Here is a 24,941-nt window from a genome sequence, read left to right as displayed (position 1 = left end):
AAACTCGAGTAGAAAGGCATGATCTTCACAGCTTCGCGAGACTAATTCACGAAATGACAAGCGACCAAACTCTCGGAAAACTAAGAAAGCAAGCTGATGAAGCTGCAGTCAATCCATTCTGGCTGCGCATTAAACGATGCTGCGAGCCGTCGTCGACGACGTGTGATACTGTTCGATGTGCCATGTCTTCCCTGGATCGAAACAGAAGACGACGAGAAACGTGCCTGAGCCCATTTCGACGAAATGCATGTTGATTCCGTTGGAGGTGACGGATCGGTGCGTGAAGCCGTCCATTGGCAGCTCCGCTGTGATTGATGAAAACCGAGAGTGTCCAAAATGAGTGTGATGCATTAACCAGATTCATTAATAGGCCCCCATTGAGAAAAAAACTACCTATTAATTCATTAGTCGATGTGCCCGCGGAGTTGGACAAAAATTAACGTCCATTCCCCTGCGTTGGCACCATTAATTAGACGAGTAGCTTGACCCGTCTACGACGGGCTACTGGACTCCTTGCATCTCTCTCTCACATATACGGGCTACAGGACTCCTTGCATCTCTCTCTCTCTATATGTGTGTACATAGAAATTCGATAATTAGCATGTATATATGAAGAAATATGCTTACTTCAACTTATAAACTTTACTCATACATTTAAAACGGCATGTCATTCACTACTTCCTTATTGAGCTTATTGACACATATAAGTAAACATATAAATATATAAATATATATATGTGTGTGTGTGTGTGTGTGAGAGAGAGATAATTAGCACGTATATATGCAAACATTTACATTTATACTTACTTCAACTTATTAACATTAGTCATACATTTAAGATGTCATTTGATTCGCTTCAAGCTTATTGTTATCATAGATAAGAAGATATTGGCAAAAGAGACCTTGTCGAGTTGGACTATGTGTAGCATGTTCTAGTGTTTAAGCATTTCTTGGTTTTCAATGGAAGGCAAGGTGAGACATCTTAAATGATTCTCCCTCTCTCTCTCTCTCTCTCTCTCTCTCTCTCTCTCTCTCTCTCTCTCTCAATTTTGATGTTCTTAACTTTAGTCACACATTTAAGATGTCATTTGATTCATATATATAATTGTATATATAATTGTGTGTGTGTGTGTGTGTACATGGTGTGTGTGTGTGTGTACATGGGGTGTGTGTGTGTGTGTGTGTGTGTGTACATATATATATGTATATATATACATATATAATTATGTATACACACACACACACATATATACATACTCCCCCCCCCCCCCCCCTCTCTCTCTCTCTCTCTCTCTCTCTCTCTCTCTCTCTCTCACACGCACGCACACACACACACACAAATATATATATATAATTTAAATAAACACACACACACACACATATATATATATATATTTGTATTTTTTTTAATTTATTTGTTTATTTCAATATATATTTACATTTATATATATTTTATGTATATATTTTTTTTTTGTTTATATTATTTTTATATATTTGTGTACATATATATATATAATATTTATATATTTGTATATTTCTCTCTCTCTCTCTCTCTCTCTCTCTCTCTCTCTCTCTCTCTCTCTCACACACACACACACACACACATATCTATCTACATATATATTTATATTTATATTTATTTATATTTATATTTATATAAATTTAAATAAGCACATGTATATATTTATTTATTATTTATTTATTTATTTCGATATGCATTTATATTCTCTATTAACATTCATATTTTTTTATTTATTTATATTCATATTTATACATATTTATTTTTATATATTTGTGTGTATATATAGATAATACATTTATATATTTGTATATTTCTCTCTCTCTCTCTCTCTCTCTCTCTCTCTCTCTCGATCTGATATCTGATATGAGAGAGAGAGAGAGAGAGAGAGAGAGAGAATCTTTATATAAAGATATAAAGATATGTGTGTTTATTTATAATTAGATATTTATACATACATACATAAATTCTCTCTCTCTCTCTCTCTCTCTCTCTCTCTCTCTCTCTCTCTCTCTCTCTATCTATCTATCTATCTATCTATCTATCTGCGAGTTATATTTATAGATATTATTTATTTATTTATTTATTTATTTATTTATTTTTAGATATTTATATTTATATTTATAGTTATAGTTATAGATAAAGATAAATAAATATATTTATATCTTTATTGATATATTTATTTACATTTATATAAATTTTATGTAACGTATATATATGTACATGGTGTGTGTGTGTGTGTGTGTGTGTGTGTGTGTGTGTGTGTGTGTGTGTGTGTGTGTACATATATATATGTCTCCTCTCTCTAATCTGCGAGTCCGCCTCCCCAATATGGCATCGTCGTCTGTGCCACCATCCATTATCGCGCCACGTGATCACCAGCCACTATTGTCTTTGCACCACCAACCATTGTCCCTCCATGGGCCCTATGCTATTTAGTCATCTGCCACACGCAACCGACAGCTTGCACTTTGACTTATAGTCTGCAATGCACAACCTGCTACTCGAGCTGCGCCACACCATCTTCAGTCTTCAACGCATTGCTGCGTGCCATGCCATCGCATCAACCCATGCGAAACAGACTGCAATCTCTCTGCAATCTCAGGCTCAACACGCCGCGCGCAGTCATGTGTCAATATCTGTCCTCCTATCTGCAGTCTAGCGAAGACTACACCCAAGTGCCCCATCACACCCACATGGCTATCCGTTCCATGTGGCAATCTACCACGCACATGCATACTGCTGGGACTCGCACTGTCAGTCTACTGACTCCACTCTCCCATCTATAATTGGAGGGTGCCACTTAGGAAGGCGCTCTGCTCTTGCCAAGTCCCTTTGGCACGTGTCATCATCGCATTGCACTTCCTCTTTCGGAGTCTGCAAGATCCGAAGTTGTGTAAGCTCCAAAGCCTCTGAAGCTCCACCCAAAGCTCCAAATTCGTCCCCAAGCCACCTTCTCCTTAAGATATATAGAGATGGAGATAGAGAAGTCTCCAGAAGCCGGGGGATCCAAATGGGTGAGCTCTATAAATACAGGGACATGGTCTGGTGTAGCCAATTGCGAAACCTAATAAGTTCGTATATATATCAAGTTTATATTACAAAAAGGTGTATTGTTAATACAAGAAAGCTCACCAAGTGCGTGCGCTATTTTGATCTTATGAATGTTGGCCTTAAAAATACATTGGCAACCTTTCAAAGTACCTAGATTTCAGTGCCTTTGGTGATAACAATTAGCACCTAAAGAATTTGGCTGTCCGTCTCATTGTTGTTGATTAGGTTGACTAAGTCTTAACCCAATGTAGTGTATGTTTTGTGCTAAGATGGTATGCTCTTAGGTCGCATCGTCTCAAAAGAAGGTGGCCATTTGGTTGGCAAACAAAGCATAGCACTTATTTGAAAAATCTCAAGTTGATAAGATTTTTGAAAATTTTTAAGTATAATCCCGATTAACCTTTAGGATTGCCCTCAATTTCTTTAGGATTACACTTAATTTAAAGGATTTAATAAATGTTTTGCATGGAGATTGATTGCCTAGTCTCGACCATCGCCGTAGTTGACATGGGCCATTGTGCCTACCTATAATTTTAGCCATTACAATGGTCACATACAATGCTATGCATTTTGCATCACCAACCAACATGGCGGCAGTAGATGCATGGGTCGACATGGCCATGGCATTGGTCTAGCAAGCACGGTGGTTGGCATGATCTTATGTCCACCAAGAATCCTATCCATGTCTTCAAAGATGCACGATTAGTGCAATGTGGAGGCACCAACATGGTGCCTGTATTAGTATCTTAAGTCCGTGTGGCATGTTGCCACTGCATAATAGGTCTACTGATGCTAGCAGCATTGGTGCTTAAAATGGGCTACAACAAGATGGCAGCCTGCTGTTGGTAAAATTTTTGTTTTGGTGAGAACTGGGTACCTCCCTTCAACTAATGAGATACTAAAATTTTCTTATAATTAGAAGTATGATCTTCAAGCTAACCCAGTGAGACTGATGTCGCAAAAACTCTTGCAAGATGGTTTCCTGGCTTGGTCAACTTGGGCTTGCAACTCATATAGAATCCAAAAATAAACTTTGTCCAATCTTGGACTCAAATGCACATCTCATGTGGATTGAATTGGTAGATTTCCCATCCATGAAAGGTCGTGTAGCATATCGCCCACTCACCAGTCATAGGAGAGAACTATGATGGCCTTGCAGACAGCAATAAACAAGAACGGAATAAGCTGGAGGTGGGACATAGGACTTGATGGATCCAGAGGGAAGAGACAAGGGTGGAGTAGGAGGTGCATCAAGAGGGTGGAGAAAGAGACAACACTGGAATAATGTGAAGTCAACAATTTGGTTGCATAGTGCTTAAATAGCTAATGATGGATGAGCAATTGGCTATCTGATCACTTCAACGACCTAGAAATTCATTTTGATAGATAATTTAGATTTTGAAGGGCACTACAAGAAGTTCTTTCAAACGTGGCACTTCATTTTGAAGGGGGCAAAGGGACAATCCCCCTTTGAAGGGCATTGGAGCCTTTAAATTTAGGGGCTGGGTTATAATAATATTAGAGAATATCATTGTAACCAATGGGAAACATCTTGGCCATAGTGGTGGATCAAATGGTCATCTCATCATGCAAGCTAGGTGGTTGTAATTGCATATGAGCCCAATATCTATTTAATTGGCTGCAAGCCCAGTGGCTTAATGTAGTGAAATCAAGTCATCCCACTCAATCCTAATCAAACTCCAAGGGCCACCATTTGATCCTCACCACACCATCATTTCATCTAGATAGTGCTATGCACTCCATCATTTTAAGCTAAGTAACTAGCCTTTTTCTCATTATCGTTATGTTATATTATATTACCAATTCTGTTAAATCAAGTCATCCCACTTATTCCTAATCAAACTCTGAGGGCCACCATTCGATGCTCACTGCACCATCATTTCATCTACATAGTGCTATGCACTCCATCATTTTAAGCTAAGTAACTAGCCTTTTTCTCATTATCTTTATGTTATATTATATCACCAATTCTGTTAAATTAAAGATAACATAAGTTACAAGGGTCTTGACTAAAACTAGTGCTCACGAACTGTTACATTGAAAACATGCATGTAATTGAATGCCAACATATAATTGAATGCCAGCATTGTATCCAACTTCCTCTGCCACAGTGGTAGAATTAGAGATGCACCATCTTTCCCTTTGGCCATCTTGCCTCGCCTTTCAATCCTTACACCACGCAAGCCTTTTACCTACAACCTTTTTCCTCGTATTAATCATGGAAGTGTCATAGGCACATACCAAGGTCTAGTATCATCCAGCTAGCTCCTCCATGACATCCACTGGTTCCACTGCTCCAGCAAATCTTGCAATTACAACATCCAAAGCGTTCACTGCTTTTTCTCAATTTATACCTTTTTTACAAGTCTGAGAGAAGTGCATGTGAAGGAGGGATATATTGTTTGTGGAAATACTAAATTTCACATTGATACAAAGATGGTTGAGGATGTGGTCAAAGTCCTTGGAGGTAGTTTGCGGGCTGGTCTCTTAGAAGGTTCATAGAACAAACATGACCTCATTAAGGAATTTCCCCTTGCACAGGCTAGCAATGATGATGCAGTCAAGGTTTCAACATTATTATTAGAAGTTCAAAAAGAACTATAAAAAACAAGGCATTTCTTTTCGCATACTTGAGGAACTACAAAGTACTGGCAAGTTGGAGCAGCAGTAGAGCAACTACATAGGGGTTAAGTCTCCTATTCAAAGGTGATCTTCACTAGAACCACGTTAACAAAGTTCAAGAATGACTTTGAGCACAATTCTCCACTATCACCTCATACCAATGAGGCTAGAATGCACCTGCTGAGCATGGGCCTTATCGCTCACTTGTGCAAAGTTGATGAGAGATGAGGAAGGTATCGAGGAGAGCCAATGACCAATGCTTAAATGCAATATTCGAGTAACAGCTCAAGGAGGATGATGAAGCTAACGTAGACTAGTTACAATCCAAGGAAGATGCAACACACAAGGGAATCGCAAGCACGGTTACAAACTGAGGTAGCCAAGGAAAAGGCAAATGAAGTTGAAAAGTTGGCTATGGAGGAGAGGTAGAGAAGATAAGAAGCAAAGGAGCAAGGAGCTCAAGTTCATGAGAGCAACTATTGATACTCATAAGATGAAAAAAGATGGCCTTTTGAAATAGCTTTGCAATATAAATAATGCATTGAACACTAGAAAAGTGTCATGATAAACAACAAAGAGTTAGGAAACCACACTGGTGTTAGGAGGCTATAAGAATCCTTCAAAACCAAAAAAAAATGCAAAGGATTCACATCGTACAAAGAGCAGTTCTAGGCAAGATGAAACGACTGCACATTGGAGGGACATGTTCCAAATTGGAACTCCAACACCTTGCACTCTGCAAGAGCTTGGTAAGTCCATTGATAATTGTGAGAGGCAAGCTACCCATATTGGCAAATTGGAGGGTTAGAGTGACTCTCTTGCAGATTGCCTACTTAGAGCTTCATGAATGAATCAAAAAGGTGGAAAATAGTTAGCGAATTTTGATGGAGCCATTGACGAAAGTGAGTAAAGAGTGGAGCGGCTAAAGGACAATATCTTCACCTTTAGGTTGAGGAAAAAAACAACCAAAAAATAACTTGCCAATGAGACATAGACAAGAATCTTCACAATAGCTTACATAAATCTAAAAGTTATCCCCTCTGAATGGCAGAATGGTACATTACAACCAAAGAATTTCAAAAGACAATCCCAAACAGGTTGAATTGACAAGTCCAAAATCATTAAGTATCTGTGGTTGTGGAGCATGGTAGTAGAGCCATTCTATCTGTGAGGTATTAGGGATTGGCATTAGTGCCATTGTCCTATATCTCTTTGTGAGATTGTGGGCAATAGCAATTTAGCTATTCTCAATATGAGGTGTGAAGAAAGACACTCACAGCCACAACTCCATGGCAAGTTTTGCACTAGCACTATTCCTCCAACTATAAGGGTAGTGCCATGCTCCCCTTGCAATGAAAGAATGCCATTCTCCCTTCTTTGGAAGAGCAGAATGGAACTAGTGTCATTTCTCTCATTTGAAAGACAGAATGGCACTATGCCTAGAAGAGAGAGAATGACAATAGTTCTTGCAAGGGGGATAATGGCACTAGTGCCAATCCCCCTTACAAGCATAGCATGGGACTAGTACCATTCAAGTGCAACATGGCACTAGTGCCATGCTCCCCTTGCAAAAAAAAATGCCATTCCCACTCAGGGCATAATGACAATAGTGTAGTTCCCACCGTTTGAAGGGCATAATAGCACTAATGCCAACCTTGCTTCCAAGGGAAGGGGGGGGACAAGACACAAGTGCCAATACCACATGCAAGGAGAGAATGGCACTAGTGCCATTCTCCCTCCTTGAAAAGACAAAAAGGCATCCACCCACTTGCATGGAAAGAATGGCACTAGTGCCATCCCCCTTAGAATGCGAAGAATGGCACTAGTGCCACTCCCCCCAGTGGAAGGGTAGAATATCACTAGTGCCATTCTCCCTTCCAACATGAATGGCACTAGCGCTAGTTTGTCCTTGTAATGGAGGGAATGGGATAGTGTCATTCCTCCATGAAATTCAAAAGAAAACAATGGCATTCTTAAGGGAGACGAGAAGGGGGGATCATTTATAATATTTTAGTTAGCACTAGGTATGCTCTTACACTCTATAGCTTAGTGGTAGGGCTCACATAAGAGGAAGAAAACATTGTGGGTTGCAATTCTACCCTCTTGCATGATGTGCACTCCTCTTAGACATAGCTTAAAATAAATCAATTAACCCAAATTAATTAATTAATCCATGGACAAAACATAAGTTAATTAGCCTCCATGATCCAAAACAAATGGGAATAAAATAAAGTTGAGCGAGTATGTCCCCCCATACATTTATTAATGTATATATACATGTGTGTATATATATATATATGTATGTGTACATCTCTCTCTCTCTCTCTCTCTCTCTCTCTATATATATATATAATTATATACATCTATATATATATGTATATATGTATACATCTATATATATATGTATACATATATATCAAGTAATTAGTTGTTAATTAACTAGTATATTTATTAGTGATTACATAATCTTCATTAATTTATTAGCTACTAATCTACATTGATTACTTAATGAATTTACTTTATATTCATTAAGTAATTAGTTATATAATATATTTAGTTACTTAATTGACTATACTACTAGTTAGCAAATAGTCAAGAAAGCACGTACCTATACCAAAACATATCTAGATTGATTAACTAGTTAGATAATTTACAAACTAGCAACAAAATAATTAGTTATCAAATTAGTTAATTAAATCTCTAATTAATAAATTAGCTAGATTAGTTGACTAGCTACTTAATTAATATAGTTTATTTAGTTAGTCAATTAACTATTTACTTAATTTTCTAAATAAATTAGTTATCTAATTAATTAACCTATTACATGAATCTATATTAATTAACGAAGTAATTAGTTACCTATTTAATCCACCTATTAGTTCATCTGGTAAGTGATAAGAATCAAATAGCGCTTAGTGGGATCAGATAGGATTAATGATTTTCTTGATCTACATTACACAAAGAAGGTGCTCTAACCATGCTTGGAGCTATAAATCAGCAAGAAGTGATAAGACAATTATGGCCGGCCACTTATTCAGTATTCAAGCTTATGACTTCCACATGCATACACAATTACTTAGCAGGAGTTCATTAGTTTCCTAAATGATTAAATCCTTAATGCTTGAAAAATCCTACCAAAATCACACATACCCCATCAAATTTGTGAAGAAATAACACGAGTCCTCAATTCTTTAACATGTAAATTCAAGGCCCTTCAAACAAACCCCACTTTTTTCGTCTTATAAGCTTTTGAAAATAACAAACATTCTTGAAAACTAGAGTTTAAGGCCTCTAGCGTAATTATTGAAAGTGGCAAGAGCCTAATAGAACGCATTAAGATTAAACAAAGCCAGCAATATCAAAAGTCCCTCTTAGATTTGGTGGTTGGACCATGCAAAGTTACAAACCATTGACACTGCTATCCTGCAAAACATAAGATGCAGTATCTTTTCCTATGTGACTTATGACCAAAAGGCAAATGCCCAGATCCAAATATTTTCTCTAAAGAGCAAGCAAAAGAAACAAGCTATCTCAAATTTCCTCTTCATCAAAGGGATCAAGCTCTGGATAATCACCCACCTGCACAATATTTTGAGAATGGCCATCACCTTGTGAGTTAGCTAAATAAATTGCAGTCAATGGTTGATTACGCTTACTGATTCTAGCTCTTTTCTTTTCTCTTACACAGAGAAACTGCAGAACACAAACATGTATATGGGTACAGCATAATGTGGGTCATACCTTCACATTGTCTGGCCGAAGCATTGCCCCATGGCCTGCCGGACAGCTGAAGTATCTCTTGCCCTTCACCCTTTACATCATAATCACACCAGAAATTAAACAAATGTAAGAAGGATGAAAATAACACAACCATCTCATTGTGCAGAAAGCAAAAGATGGTTTGAGCACAACAGTGAGCCCCATAGTGAGGCCATTTTGGATGAGGTTTAGAGAACAAGGTTGACGAAGCCTAGATTTTTTAATTCCTCCCACCTGCCATTCACACCCCATGGCCAAGAACAAGGGGCATATCCGCCAGTGGCCTACACTGGCAGGAAGCAGGGGCTTCCTGAGGAAATCGAATGCGGGCAGCCAACTCAGCTGATCTGCCGCTGCTCTGTGCAAGGTTGACGAAGATGATCAACACCAAAGCAGCTCTTAAAAATGGTGATTTGGTTCATTACTACTTTGTCTTAGCAACAACTAATCTTCCTCGCACAAGTGCAAGTCCTCTTCTGCTAAGTATCCTTTTGCTGACGATACCAATTGCTTCTTTTGTGTTCCTGGTTCTTTTTCTTTAATCAGCAATGACCTTACCTATATTTTGATTTGTTGAATCGACCCAATCATCTATACTTGAGCGGCCCTCAACTTCATAAATATGACAAACAGAGATGACAAAATAAATCCAATTGAAGCCAGTCATTGAAAGATCAGGTAGCAATCGATTGAGTATAGATCTTGTCTGAGAGGCTAGAGAGAATCTGAAGAAAGGCAGCGATCAGTTAAGGACTGACACAGCAAAGTAGCAACGAAAGATCCAAATTGGTGGGCACCTGACGGTTCGCCTATGGAGCAAAAACAATGGAGGGCACAAAAAGGCAATTGAATCAGCTTGTCTCCCATGGCACGAGCAGTTGTCAGTAACAGAGATCAACAAACAGCAGTGAGATGCGCTTCGCAGTTTGTTTTCAAATCAATTGAAGACTCCAGCCTAGAAGTAGAGCAAAGAAAATAATTTATGACATCACTGCAGAGCCAAGAGTCATCCAACAAGAGGCAAACAAATTCAAAGCATTGTCATCAACTTAGGCAAATCCAGGCGGGACATCACCGAAGGCGAGACAACAAGGCCGAAGGACAAAGACATCGCCAAATTGAACCTATGAAGACAGATACTCTAAGCAACACAACCAAGAAGAAGCTTAGCAACGAAGCCGAGCAAACTTGAGCAAGAAACAGCAAAACAAATAACACATAAGCAGACAAAGGTACGCAGCAGTGAAGTCAAAGCTTTCTCCATTTGGTCCAACTAATGGCAGAAGCAACAAACACAACGAACAGCAAAACAAAGCAAAGCACAGACGAAAACAGAACAATAAAGCAACAAGAAGCAGCAAAGAAAAGAAAGCTAAGCAGGGTAAGGAAAGAAATGGGAGGTGATCAGAAATGGATCTATAGTGGTGCCTTAGAATTTGAAGGGCAGACCTTAGAAAATAAGGAAAATCTAGGGTTTTTAATAGCATATGAGTACCTACTCTCACACCCAAAGCAACCAAAGGGACTGAAAGATGTACCATTCCAGTCACCAAAATCCAGTGCCTTTTGTTTTCACTTCGACATTGTCGTCTTCGTCACCAGTCATTCATGTTTACCATGGGAAATGTAAACCAAGTCAAAGAAATAATTATATGGAAGTACCGATGACGCATTCCATTGTGGCCCAAAGAAGGCCAGCAGCAAGGATGCCCCCAAAGGCGACTTCACAATCGCTTTGCAAATTGATTATTAGGGGATTTATGCCAAAGAAAAAAAGGTGGAAGGCTTTCTTCTTCTGGAGTCATATTTCTCACACTCGAGTGGTGATTGGCAGGACAGTTTCCAATTCAACAAATATCAAGATGCCGCCTTAACCACATAGCTATTGTCAAGGCTTGGTGTAGCTTTAAGGGTTCTCAGGCGCAGGTTCCTCCATCCACACAATCTGAGATTTCTAGGCAGCCCATTATGTGGAATAGCTTTGTTGGGGATGATCATGGCTTGCCTTGAATTTTGAAAAGCCTCTCTTCAAATAGGCACACATATACATGTGCAGGTGCGCACACACATACTTTGCCTTTGTGTACTGTACACCATAAGGACTTTCAATCAATATTAAACTCCAGTGAATTGTGTGTACTTCCGATATCCATAAATATATGGAAGCTTCAACCCTCACCACATTTCATAATACCTTTATGACATGGATAAATGACATACATTAAGTTACCTTGCATGCATACAAAATGAGTAGCTTAGAAATAAAAAATAATCAAACCGTACATGCCATCATGCTTGCCTATAGGCTCATCATATTGGATACCAATCCAATAGCCAGCTGCCAAGGTATCAGCTTTTCCAACAAACATGACTACACCTCTCTTACCCCCAGGGTCAATCTCACACCGATCGCCGACCTGTTCATGCAAAGGACAACCAGAAATTAAAATGATTCTCTAAGGTTTTACTGCTATAGGACGCATACACATCATCTGAGAGCTCTTCCCACGATATTTTTTACAAAAATGAAACAATGAAGGGGGGACAAAATACAAAAGAGGAGACAGACATAATGAGCTATCATCCTCAAAGATTTTTATAAAATCTAAACTTGCGTAATGATCTAAACCTTCTAATGAATGGCTGAAAGAAAGAAAGGATTTAAGGACAAAGTAACTCATTTCTTACTTATTTCTTACTTTATTATATCTTTTAAAGGAAGAGGGCCACAGCCAGCCTATACATATGATATATCCAATGATGTCTCTTTCACCCCTTTACAACAACTAAGAATGTGTTTTGCTAGTCTATAGCACTTTCTTAACACAAAGTATGTCATACAATCCTATCGTATATTGTAACAGAAGACTAGCAGCCATGGTTGCAAGAAAACGTTTGCACCATGCAAATGTTTTCAGTTTTCAAACATTCAAACGTTGGCCAAAAAAGAACAAATTTTGTAGTATACTGCACATTTATGAACTACAATGCATTTGCAGATATCTTTGACAGTTGGTGCTGGTTTTGTACTAGTTTTGAGCTAATGTAGCTCTTGTATACTGCACATTTTGCGAAAATAAAAAAAATTGTAGACATCATAACAGTCTGTGCTGACTTTTAGACTGATTTGAGCTGAATACACATTTCAAGGAAAGTTAACTGCTAGTTTGTCCTGCAGATTTTGGCACATTCTAGTGATATACAGTTTGGGATAAACTGTACGACATATTTTGGTGCATTTGCCTTCCATTTTGAGGTGAATACATGTGCATTCGCAATTCATTGTAGATCACTTTCCAATCTTTCAATCACTTCCAAGCATCCACACATTTGGAGCATTTACTTGTTTTTTGTGGCAGCAGTCACAAGTACAATTCCCAGCATTGATTGTGCCTGAGTTTGCCGTCCTTTTCATACACACATTTGGGGTTGTCTCTTTCATTTGCAGTCACAATTCATTGTAGATCACTTTCCAATCTTTCAATGACTTCCAAGCATGCACACATTTGGAGCATTTACTTTTGTGACAGCAGTCACAAGTGCATTATTATGCCTGAGTTTGCCATCCTTTGATACACACATTTGGGGTTGTCTTTTTTATATGTGTGGTTTGCCATCATGTCTTTGCGTGCAAAATATTTGGCACAATGAGGTCAAAGACAAGTTGGAAGGCAGCTACTTTCGTTTTGGTCTTTGGGGGTTAGAAAAACTTTGGTTGGTAAGTAGTTGTAGGACATTGTGCCTAGCAAGGAGAAAATACTAATTGGCACTATTGCATCCTCTTAAACAGTAAAATCTATCATTAGCTTCAAGTCATCTGATTTAACAACCTTCTTCTTGGGCTTGCTGTCGTCACACTTGCCCTTGCCTTTCTCTTTGGCATAAAAGGCCTTGCCTTTATTGAATCCTTCACATTTCAGTTCTCAAGCTTCCTCTTGCAAAAGCAATAGCAGTGATTCCTCAAACGTCACCAGGTGCCGAGCAGCAGGCGCCACACTCTACCCTACTATCATCATTGTGATGAAGCTTTTATAGCTCATGGGAAACAAACTAAGCAGAAGCCTAGCCATCATTGTCAAATACATCACTTCATAAAATGATGAGAGTTTGTCCCTAAACACCTTCATTTTAGTGGCGTGGTCATGTACTATATCCCCTTCCTCCATACTCATGCCATACAACTCTGTCTCAAGGTCGAGAATCCTCACGTGGTTATTCACCTTATACATATTCTTCAATATGGTCCGCGTGGCAAAGCGAGTGTCCATCGTCTGAATGTGAGGAAATACCACATCAGTCGCGGTGCCAATGATAATAGACAAGGCCTCCGCATCATGCATCAACCAATCTCTGACTAAAATAGGATCTGCCAGTACTATTAATAACCCCCACTGCAATTGCAGTGGCTGGAGACAAACTGGGCCGAGGCACTAACTCAACTCCCATCGCAATCTCCCATGTCAACCCCAACACCAAATGGCTCCGGACTTTCATCTTTTATAATGGGTAATTTGCGCCATCTAGAGATAGAAAGTCGTACACTACCTGAATCTGAGTCACTCTCCTTCTCGCAAGGGCACTAGTCCTTCAAAAATACAAGATGATTCCCTCAATCTTTGAATCAAGGTCATCCTTCCCAAGGTCCACACCTTCAAGCTTCACCGCTTGTAAACTTCGGTCAACGCTCTGATACCATGTTAGAGTAAACAATGCAGCAGAAACCCTAACCCCAGAGTTAGTTATGTAGCCCAAGAACTCACACAATGGTATACTTGGTAAATTTATTTCCTTAATGTGTACTTAATTATGCATACAGCAAGTAAGTGGACAATGCACAAGAGAGATGTAGAACCACCAAATATATATTTCCGTCCAAGATGGACAAAATTTAGAAAAATAGATATGTTCAGTGTGCCACCCTCTCCCAGCAAAGTTCTGGCTAGATGTGAACCCTTGAAGGCACAAAACACTGTTCTCGTACCTCTGTGGCACTTCAAAACACTTGGCCTACATGCTCCCTATGAGCTTATTGGGCCTCGTCGTGTTGCCCAACAAACACACCTTCAGGATGATCCTCCCGGACAGCCACAAGTAAGGCAGTGCTTGACCAGGAATCTTGACCTCCTTGCTGCTCTGGAGGCAGCCTATTGTGAGGCACAAGCTCCCCTTTGATCCGTCCTCCTTGCTGCCCTGATAGATAGCCAAGGGTGAAGACTCTGAGCTCTTTGTCAGCTGCAGCCTGCCACTTTCTTATGAAGACAAATACAAGTACTGAAAATCCTGGCTATCCCCCCTTCCAAATAATCCTGGCCTATCTGCAATCCCCTAAGCAATGCTTAACTGACTCCACAGCAGAAAGGCAACGAAAACAAGTAGGGTCGGCTCTGAACCTGGATCTCATCAGGTTCACTGCAATCCCACCATGAATAAAAAGCCAAAAGAAGAGAGTGATTTTCCTAATTCCTTATGGGTTCCAGAGTCGCTTCCAAAAGTTCTTATGCATGTCAACATAAATCTCAAATGGGGAGCTCTGAAGGGCCTCCAACCTCTACAACTCAGCTAAAACCTCCTGGGTATTACTCATAGTGTAACAAAAGAAGGGGAGGATCTTCTCTCGGTGCCCTTCATCAACCCACTCCCACTCCCCGGGATCCCAATGCAAGAATTTATGGGAACACCCCCATAAAGCCACAATCTCCAAACACCCAAGGTTATAAGACATGGGTGAGAGTCCATATACCACTCTGAACCATGCTCCACAAGACCAACAATCCTGACAAGCTGAAATGCAACCTCTAATAAAACATCTTCAGTCAAACTGCCTCGCACAATGACATCAGAAACCAAGGCATCCTCATCTGCACCACAAAATGCAATAACCTGTAGAGGAATGCTCGATCTCGCGAAAGCGCCCATCCAAGTGGAACATAAAATAGGCATACCATGTGAGTTCATCCAATCCATTAGAATGGCGGCATCAATCTGCTGAATTCTACTTGCACTCCCTTTGAGATTGCTTACTAATTGAGCCTTACGGTCCTTTGGATGCTTTTTGAAAGCTTTCCAAGATCCCACAGTAGAGGCAGGACCCCTCTCCCACCTAGACCACGATATCTGCTGAGAGGTACCACGTGTTCTGCCAAGCTCATCAAGTATGCTATTATTCCACATGGCAGGCTGCCTATCTATCTCTTCACGAGAGGAAGGGGGTACTCTCTGAAGGGTACTCCTAAAGTTAGCCCAGCCCTTCTAGCAGCCATAAGAGGGGAAGAAGGAGACCTGAGGTGGGGCTGAAGTAAAAATCCATCTGGTACTGTCCATCCAATCTCCTCCCGAAATAGATGTACAAGATTGTATGCTTTGAATACAGAACTCCTCCAAGGCTCTTCCCAGGCATAAGTCCCCTCGCCACCATCTTGTAAAGCAAGGCCCTGCATTGTAAATCTAGATCTATGATGTTGAGAACCCCTTCCTGGGTGGGTAGAGGCAGAAGGAGAATCAAGGTCTCCCAAGCCACTCTGCTGAGCCATCAAGTCCACTTTATAAAAAGTTCATTGCACGTCTCTTAAGCTGAGTGATACAATCCCTAAGCGGCCCTAGCAAGAACATACAAACCAAACCGTAGCCAACAAAACCTGCTTAACCACCAATACTCTGGAGGCAAGATCAAGCTTGGCCGAACTCCAAAAGAGGAGCTTTCTCCTTATACTCTCCAACACGGAAGCAAACTATTGTGATGGAGAGATTCCCATACTGACTTGGCATCCTAAATACCTGACGGGAACACCCCTCTGAATCCAAGTGAAACGATGTTCCCCCAATCCGGGGTATTCTTGTCATTGATCCAAAAGCCATTGGATTTATGCCAATTGATGTGAGCCCCCGCAACATTGCAAAATAAATCAAGATTGTCCTGAAAGAAGTGAGCATATATGGCATGGCATCTAGAAAAATAGTAGTATCATCTGCTCACTCACTGCCTAGAAGACCTTCGTCCCGTCTGAGGAAAAGTCTCAGCCTAAAAATACCAGTTTGAGATCTAATGTAGATACTCATAGCTTCAACCACAAACAAAAAAAGAAGAAGGAGCTAGAGGGCATCCCTAGCGGATTGATCTAGAAATCTGGAATCTCTCTCTCCTGAGCCCGCCAATAAGCACCTGGTTGTGGGCTGATCTATATAAGGAGGAAACCCCTCTAATCCATGCATGTGAAAACCCAAAGCAAAGAAAGGTGCCCTCCAGAAAGCCTCAATCTACCCTATCATAAGCTTTCTCAAAATCCAAGAGTAGAATAGTCATCTTCAGGCCGCTCTAAATAGCCCACTCAAAAGCTTCCCAAAATGAGAAAATATATAAGAAGTACTTCTACCATGTATAAAGCACATCTATGTATCATGAATAAGATCTGGAAGCATGGGCTGCAAATGCAAGCTGATTACTTTAGCTAGGATTTTGTGGCAAGCGCCCAAAAGAGTAATAGGCCTCCACTGAGATGGTAGCATGAAACACCTTACCCGAACTGGTAGCAGAAACAAACCTCTCCTGAGAAGGAGCCGTCTTGCTTTGATCTGCTTTTCCCGAAGTAAAGCATATGCCACTTATCTACATACTTTGAAGTGGCTGACATTGTGACTTGTACCCAATCATTAATGCACCTATCGCATATATACAAGGCTGTAATTACCTCTCCCAATATACTTTTGACAAGCACCTATGCTTAAGCCTATACCTAGATGAATCCAGGAACATTCCCAAACTCATCCCTTAAAAACACAACATAGTGCAGTTTCAATCTCATGATAGTCACTCATAAGGTTGAAAACCATAAACTCCATCACGCATAGCAAGGACTAGCTACTATGACATCCCCACTGACGTCATCAGCGCCCAACAGTGGGTGTAGACCATAGTATAAAAATATGCTCTCACAATACAAATCCACACACCCACACTGTGTAGACCATAGCATTGTGTCTACTGAACTAAAAGATTGTCAATGAAAGAAAGATCTCCTTGTTTCTCTGGCTTACTCAGCACAACATTGTAGGACGTACATGGCTACAAAGGATTCACAAATCTCCAATATGTCAACAATTGCATCCACATTAAAGAGTGAAGAGCATTGTCTTAAGGTCGATTTGCATTACACAAACAAAGGTATGTCTGTGTACACATGCATATAAGCATGTCTATGAGAGTGAAATAACCAACTAAGTCCAAATGCATAAGACCTTTGGTCTTCCGAGGGACATTTAATTTGGGATTTGCCGTTTCATTCCAATTGACTCTGTCAGAGAAACAAGGTATGAATCCCTCAAACCTCACACAGCAGAATAATCCCAGGAACCCTTTCCAATCACTCTAGACACACTCACAACAGATAGATAAGATAAGAGAAAAGAATAGAAAGAGTAACTCAGACATTATTCATCCACAAAAGTGGGAACAAAAGCTCAAAACTGAGCACAGAACTTCCAGCCAAGGTGTTCGGTAACAAACAGTAATGTAGATGATTACAATTCTGAGATCTCTGCTGTAGAACAGTCCCCAACTCACTCCAAGTCCATGCTGCCTTGTAGAAGGGATACAGTGACTGGGGTTAAGTGTGGAGAGTGTAGGCGGGTTGATATTTAGGCTGGAAACCAGCTCCCACCACCTGACTGAGGCTGCTGATGCACCATGCCACCAACCAGGTGGGCTGCCCAATTGACTGCATACACCCTGGTTTAACCCAGCGTTAGGTCGTGGGTATAGGTGCTTGCTGCCAGGCTATAAATATGCCCTGGCAATCAGTGAATGTGATGAAGTGTGGGGAGTTTATATAGGCTGGAAACCAGCCCCTAGAACCCAACTTAGGCTGCTGCTGAACCGGCTGACGCCCACCGACCAGGTTTGCTGCTCAACCGACTGCATACACCCTGGTTTAACCCAGGGTTTGGTCACAGGTATAGGCGACTGCTGCCAGGACTATAAACAGGCCCTGGCAGCCCATGTTCCAGCCTGTTTATACTGCCATCTGCCATGCAGACCTGTCCAGATCCATCAGGGCAAATCCAGGTCCTTTCTCCCTGCAGCCACCCCTCCGTACTGATGCAGACTTGCTGTGCAAGCATGGGTTTTCAGGTACCCCCCAACCCCTTACAGTCTATCGACCCTTGTCCTCCTCATTTGGGTGCCCACAGTTGGGTCAGTGACTTCTAACACCCCCTCTCAATGACACAAGTGTGGGCCAATCCCGATCCATCAAATGAGGGGCCTATATCAGCCCGTACAGAGCCTTCTTTAATCTGCACACTTGATAAGCGTGGCTTGAAAACCCTGAGGCTGATCCACATATAGTATCTCCTCCAGCTTTCCGTTCCAAGACACAGATTTCATGCCCATTTGAAAGATGGAACTCCCACGATGTGCAACCAAGGCCATCACTATGGTCACCATTCAAGTTGTAGAAGCAACGGTCTCATCCAAGTCGAGACCCTCTACCTAAGCATACCCCTTTACCACCAGCCCTGCTTTCTATTTATCCAAACTCCCACTGGACTTGAAATTTACTTTGTACACCCACTTAGTACTAATCGCCTCTTGCTTAAAAGGTCTGTCGACCAAGTCCCAAGTGTCATTCTTCAAAATAGCATCCATTTCAGCCTCCATGGCTTCTTACCATTCTGGTATATCTTTCACCTCCTCAAAAGTCCTTGGCTCATCAATCTGAGCCACCAATGCATAGTTCACAGTAGGATTTCTCAAAATGCGTGTAGATTTCCTTACTCTAGAATTTGACTCTGGTAATTCAGTCAACCATGACTCCTGCATCCTCGAAGACAATGTCCCCACTAATGAGGATCTGTCTTTTGTCTGCGTCAAAGAGACAATATGCTTTCGACTCCTCACTGTACTCGATGAATATACACTTCCAACTCTTGAAATCCAACTTCGTCCTTTCATCCTTATGCACATGTACATAGGCATTAGAACCAAAAACCTCTAAATGTACCATAATAGACTTCATAAGGAGTTTTGTCGTCAACTGCCTTCATCTTGACCGGTTCAAGATGTGCATGGTTGTATTAACCACTTCACCCCAATACGTCTCGGGGAGTTGCTTCTCCCTCATCATGATCACCCATTTCCACTATCACACGGTTTTCCCTCCCTACAACCCCGTTCTGCTAAGAAGTATGGTTGTAATTAGTTGTCTTTTGATTCCATGTTTCTTACAGAAAGCATCGGATGCTTCTAAAGTAAACTCCCCCCTTGTCAATGTGGAATGTTTTCAACAACTTCGCTCACTCCTTTTCTATCTTGGCCTTCCACTCCTTGAATTTATCAAATCTTGAGACTTCTTAGCCAAGCAGTATACCAAATCATAGTTTTTCCCATACGTTACCATACACATACGGCATACGGGTACAGAAGTATGATTGGAGTATGGATCAGCCCCTAGGGCGGAATCATACGCGACCCTAATTTTACCAACAACAAAAAAAGGAAAATATACATTGTACACATTTGATTGACAGAGAGCTACAAAACTTTCAACTTCAAACTTCAATCTTGTTTTCATTTTAAAGTCAAGAAATTTTCATAAAGGTCAAGGAATCCCATTTTTCCTCCCAAAAATAACCAAGTATGATTGGCCCTACCATACGCATACGGAATAATTATTTCATACGCGTATGATTCAGCCAACCATACGAGTACAGAAACAACTATGTACCAAATCATGCAGCTACAATCATTAATAAAAGTCAGAAAGTAGTGAACCTGCAAACGAGTTTGTTGACATGGGCCCACATATATCAGAGAGCTCCGACTCCAGTTTGGATTTGACCCTTGATGTCACCTCCTTCGAGAATCACTCCCAATGTTGTTGCCCTCCAGGCCTAATGCGTGCTGCTTGCAATCGGTGAAATTCCATCCACATCTTTGAGTTTTGGATCACCAACAATGTCCTGTGGTTGATGTGACTGAATCTCTCATGCCACAACTTGAAGACTCCTTTTTCACTATGGACCTAAAGTGCTTTGATCCGGTACAACCCATTCTCGTCAACTCCTTGTGCCACGATCTCTCCGGCTGCCTTGAATCGTACCACAACCTCCTTGTCATCGAACTCGACCTTCATCTTGTTCTTGGACATATGACTCATAGATAGCAAGTTCTTACAAGAGCAGGCACATAAAGGACACCAGAGATTACCTCGTCATTGCCTGGGTTTGTTATGATGGAATGCTACCAACAACCTTCACAAGGCATGTTCTGCTATCCCCCACCGTCACCGTCGAGTATAGGTGTGCAAGCTCCATGGATTTGAACCATGACTTCTTGTTGGCAATGTGTCGTGAAGCTCCGTTGTCGACATACCGCCTTCACTAACTACAAAAGCTGAGCAATGTTCAATGTCCAAGTAAGCTCTGATGTAGTCACGTTTGGTTGATTCCAATCCTTGGACATAGACTCCAGCAATCCTTTGCAAAGTGGCCAAGTTTATCATAGTACAAACGCTTCTTGTCATGGGCCCTTTTCTTCTTGTCTACATCCCTAGACTTGTCACCCTTGGAGTCTTTTTTAGCCTTCCCTTTGCAAGGATTGACTTTGTCTTTTGCCAAAAATGCCTTGTTATTGATGTTGTCGTAGAGCTTCTCTAAGGCCTACTCCTCTCTCCTGTTGTCACCGCACTCACAAAGCTTTTGAATCTCCCCGAAAACATCCCAAGTAGCCGTAATGCCAACTGGCTTGAGTCCACCTTCTGACCAACTGATGCAAGCTGATCTCTCACCACCTTCACCTTCATTGTAAGTGATCCCCTTCCTCCATGTTCATGTTGAACAATGGGTGCTAGAGAGATAGGATCCTAGACATGTTGTCCGCCTCATAAAAGTCCTTCAGAGCCCGTCCACACCTCAACTTCCGTATCAACCGTCTGAATATGTGGAATAACAGAGTCCGTGCAAGGGCTTGGACATCTTTATCTTCCCATGTTTTGACTCGTCTGGATCTACAGCCATGATAACTTTCCTGAAGCATCCTTGATGTTCGTGGGCATCTGTCATGTGCACGAATTGGTATCTGACGTGTACTGGGTACACAAGACTAGCTCAAGTAGCCTGGGGAGGCTTAGAGCTAGGCAAGCTTGATTCTCGGGTTGAGTGGCAAGGGTACGAACCAGTTAGAGGTCTTTGCTATTTTTGGCGCTTGGGGCCCGAGTCTATATAAGGGGAGCAAGTCTTGTTCCCAAGTGCTAGGTCTAATCCTGGATTGAGTCGTGGACGCGCGCCTACATCATAGCATAGCCCAAAGCCTAGCAACAGATCCCAGACTTCACAGTGCCACCTGGTGGTATGGGACACCAGGCTGGTTAGGATCTGGTTAGGAATTTGTGCCAGCAGCTCAGAATTAATGCAAGATTTTGATTTTGAGATACGTTATAGAAAGGGTTCGTTGAATAGTGTGGCGGATGCCTTAAGTCGAGTCAAGTTTGTAAATGCTATGTCAATTACGAAAATATCCTCAAACCTATTTCAATCCTTAAGAGGGCTTTGCGCAACTGATAGTCATTTCAGTTCTTATTGGCAAAAAGTCCAGGATGGGAGCTCCATGGTTGACCAGGACTCAGGGATTGTGCCACCTACAGTACAGGCGGCAGGAGGTCAATGGATGATTAGGAACGGCTTGTTGTTCCGAAATGGAAAAATATGTGTGCCAGATGTTTCGGATCTCCGATCCAAGATTTACTAGGAGTGTCATGATGCTCCTAGTGCTGGACATCCAGGTATACATCGGACTCTGTCTCTTGTGAAACATACCTTCTATTGGCCTAAGATGCGTGCATTTATTGAAAACTGTGGTAGGTTGCCTAATTTGTCAGGCTACTAAGGCAGAACGCCTTAGAAGCGCGGGTTTATTACAGCCATTGCAAAACCCAAGTAATAAATGGAAAAGTATTTCCATGGATTTTATTACTGGTTTGCCTAGAACGCGCAAGGGTCATGACTCCATTTGGGTCATAGTCGACCGTCTGACAAAAATCGCTAGATTCTTACCTACTAGAACAACCATCTCAGCTGTTCAGCTGGCTCACAATTTTGTGGACCACTTGTTTAAGCCGTATGGTTTGCCCTCTGACATAGTCAGCGACAGGGACTCAAAGTTTACAAGTAACTTCTGGACACTTGTTTTTGAGAAGTTGGAAACTACTCTAAGTATGAGTTCCTCAGATCATGCACAATCTGATGGCAGTACAAAGAAGGTCAACCAGTTGGTTGAAGATATGCTTTGAGAAGTTGGAATAGTAGAAGTTGGAAACTACTCTAAGTATGAGTTCCTCAGATCATGCACAATCTGATGGCAGTACAGAGAAGGTCAACCAATTGGTTGAAGATATGCTTCGGACATATGTTTCTAAGAGACAGTCTTCATGGGAAGATTATCTACCTTCCAATTATTGGGATTAGATTCCCACGGAAATGAGGGGGAATTTTCTATTCTACACGCCTATTCACAACTAATAAATGAATCAAGAAACCGACTGACTGGATTTCTTTTAAGAGTTAAAAAATCGAATTTGATTTCCAGTAAGGTAAGAATTGGTAGTAGTAGCGAGGACCTATGATAGAATTTGCTTATAACAGTGCAAAGCATTCGAGTACTGGTTACAGTCCTTTTATGCTTATGTACGGGTTTCAACCTAAGTCACCAGTTATGGTTGGGTTAAAGGGAATCCAAAATGATGCTGCAAAGACATTCTTGCAAGACATGCAAGAAATGTTGCAGTTTGCCAAGGAGTCTATTAGAGGTGCCTAAGATCGGGACAAATTTTATGCTAATAGACATCATTCACCTAGAGAGTTCTTTGAAGGAACGATGGTAAATTTGCGTATTCCCAAGGAATCCAAGAGCCTAAGTACTGGTTTGGTTCCTAAGTTATCCCCCAGATATTGTGGTCCGTTCAAGGTTATTAAAAGAATTGGACCAGTTGCATATAAACTAGAATTGCCTCCTGATGTCAAAGTACATCTAGTGTTTCATGTCAGCAGACTCAAAGAGTTACTGAATGCGGATGATCAACTTGTTTCTCCTCAAGAAATAATAGAAGTTACAAATTTGACTTTTATTCCACACAAACTTGAGAGTATTCTTGAATTTCGTGAAAGACAGATTCATAATCGAACTATCACGGAATACAAGATCAAGTGGAAGGATCGTGTTGAGGATGCAACATGGGAGACATTACAGAATCTCCAAAGGACATTCCCGGGTTTTTTAGCGAACTCAGGAGTGAGTTCTTAGAGGAGGGGAAGTATGTCATGTGTACGGATTGGTATTTTACGTGTACTGGGTATACAAGACTAGCTCAGGTAGCTTGGGGAGGCTTGGAGCTAGGCAGGCTTGATTCTCGGGTTGAGTGGCAAGGGTACGAACCAATTAGAGGTCTTCGCTATTTTTGGCGCTTGGGGCCCGAGTCTATATAAGGGCCCAAAGGTTCAGTTCTCAGAGAGCCGATGGGAGCAAGTCTCGTTCCCCGGTGCTAGGTCTAATCCTGGATTGAGTCGCAGACGCGCGCCTGCATCATAGCGTAGCCCAAGGCCTAGCAACAGATCCTAGGCTTCACAGCGCCACCTAGTGGTATGGGACACCAAGCTGGTTAGGATCCGATTGGGAGTTTGTGCCAGTAGCTCAACTCGTGGCTCGGAGGGGACATCTCCTGATTCGGAATCGTATCCCGTAGATGTAATGGTTGGGTGGTGAGCAGCCTGATCAGTTTTCTCACCAGTTTCCTCACGTTTGGTGTGTTCTTGTGTTTGCTTGCAGATCAGAGGTTTCAAGAGTGCTAGGGTCGTGTCAGCATCGGATCTACCCTTGTTGTGATCTTCCAAAGCTTCCTAGCCACTACATGGCTACGGATCTTCACCTTCTAGATGGGATAAGTTGTCCCACGAAATTTGGAATTGTCGTAGAAGGCATAGTTGTGGAAACCGTAATCAAACGAACGGGGGCAAGTTGTCATCATAGGTTCTAAAAATCATAGACAATTGAAACAGAAAACTTACTGTAGCAAGCAAATAGGCTAAACTCACATATAGGCTTTGATACCATGTCAGAGAAACAAGGTATTAATCACTCTAATCTCACGCAGTTGGAATAAATGTTGTCACAACTTTAGCATGAGGTTATATAGATTCCAAGAAGCTACAGGATAGATGAACTACACATTCTCACACTTGCCAAGATAGATCATATATTTTAGTTGGTGCTGTAAGATTATGACATTTTCTTTCCGCTCTTAGAGCAAAGAGGTTGCATTATGCCCTCCATTAGCTATTTTCATACTTGAGCTATAGGACCCACCATTGTTGGTTCTCTAACATGGTGTAATGTTGAAACTTTCACTTTCATTTTTACCTCCTTGCATGATATACATATTGCATCATGAGCCAAGTTTTTTTATGCTTTAGAGACGTAACA

General features: G+C 41.2%; 2 protein-coding genes across 2 annotated transcripts in view; both read right to left on the bottom strand.

Moving 5' to 3' along the window:
• LOC147885519 (epoxide hydrolase 3-like) overlaps window positions 1-324 on the bottom strand; it is a 30,306-nt gene extending 29,982 nt beyond the window's left edge. Inside the window, exon 1 of the mRNA XM_087396565.1 lies at window positions 225-324. Within this exon, the coding sequence (XP_087252691.1) occupies window positions 225-294 (70 nt within the window). The 5' untranslated portion in view covers window positions 295-324. The remainder of the gene's footprint in view (window positions 1-224) is intronic.
• Window positions 325-9,016: 8,692 nt separating this feature from the next.
• Window positions 9,017-24,941, bottom strand: part of EMB2804 (tubulin folding cofactor B) — a 45,122-nt gene continuing 29,197 nt past the window's right edge. The window contains exons 6-8 of the mRNA XM_087396850.1: window positions 11,759-11,892; window positions 9,458-9,527; window positions 9,017-9,295 (exon numbers count right to left, since the gene is read on the bottom strand). Coding sequence (XP_087252976.1) covers window positions 9,248-9,295; window positions 9,458-9,527; window positions 11,759-11,892 — 252 coding nt within the window. The 3' untranslated portion in view covers window positions 9,017-9,247. The remainder of the gene's footprint in view (window positions 9,296-9,457; window positions 9,528-11,758; window positions 11,893-24,941) is intronic.

This window comes from Dipteris shenzhenensis, chromosome 25 (assembly GCF_047967505.1).
Source record: "Dipteris shenzhenensis isolate YYH24624 ecotype China chromosome 25, Dip_SZ_1.0, whole genome shotgun sequence".
In the NCBI taxonomy this organism is placed as follows: Eukaryota; Viridiplantae; Streptophyta; class Polypodiopsida; order Gleicheniales; family Dipteridaceae; genus Dipteris; species Dipteris shenzhenensis.
This window is presented reverse-complemented; position numbering and strand designations above follow the sequence as displayed.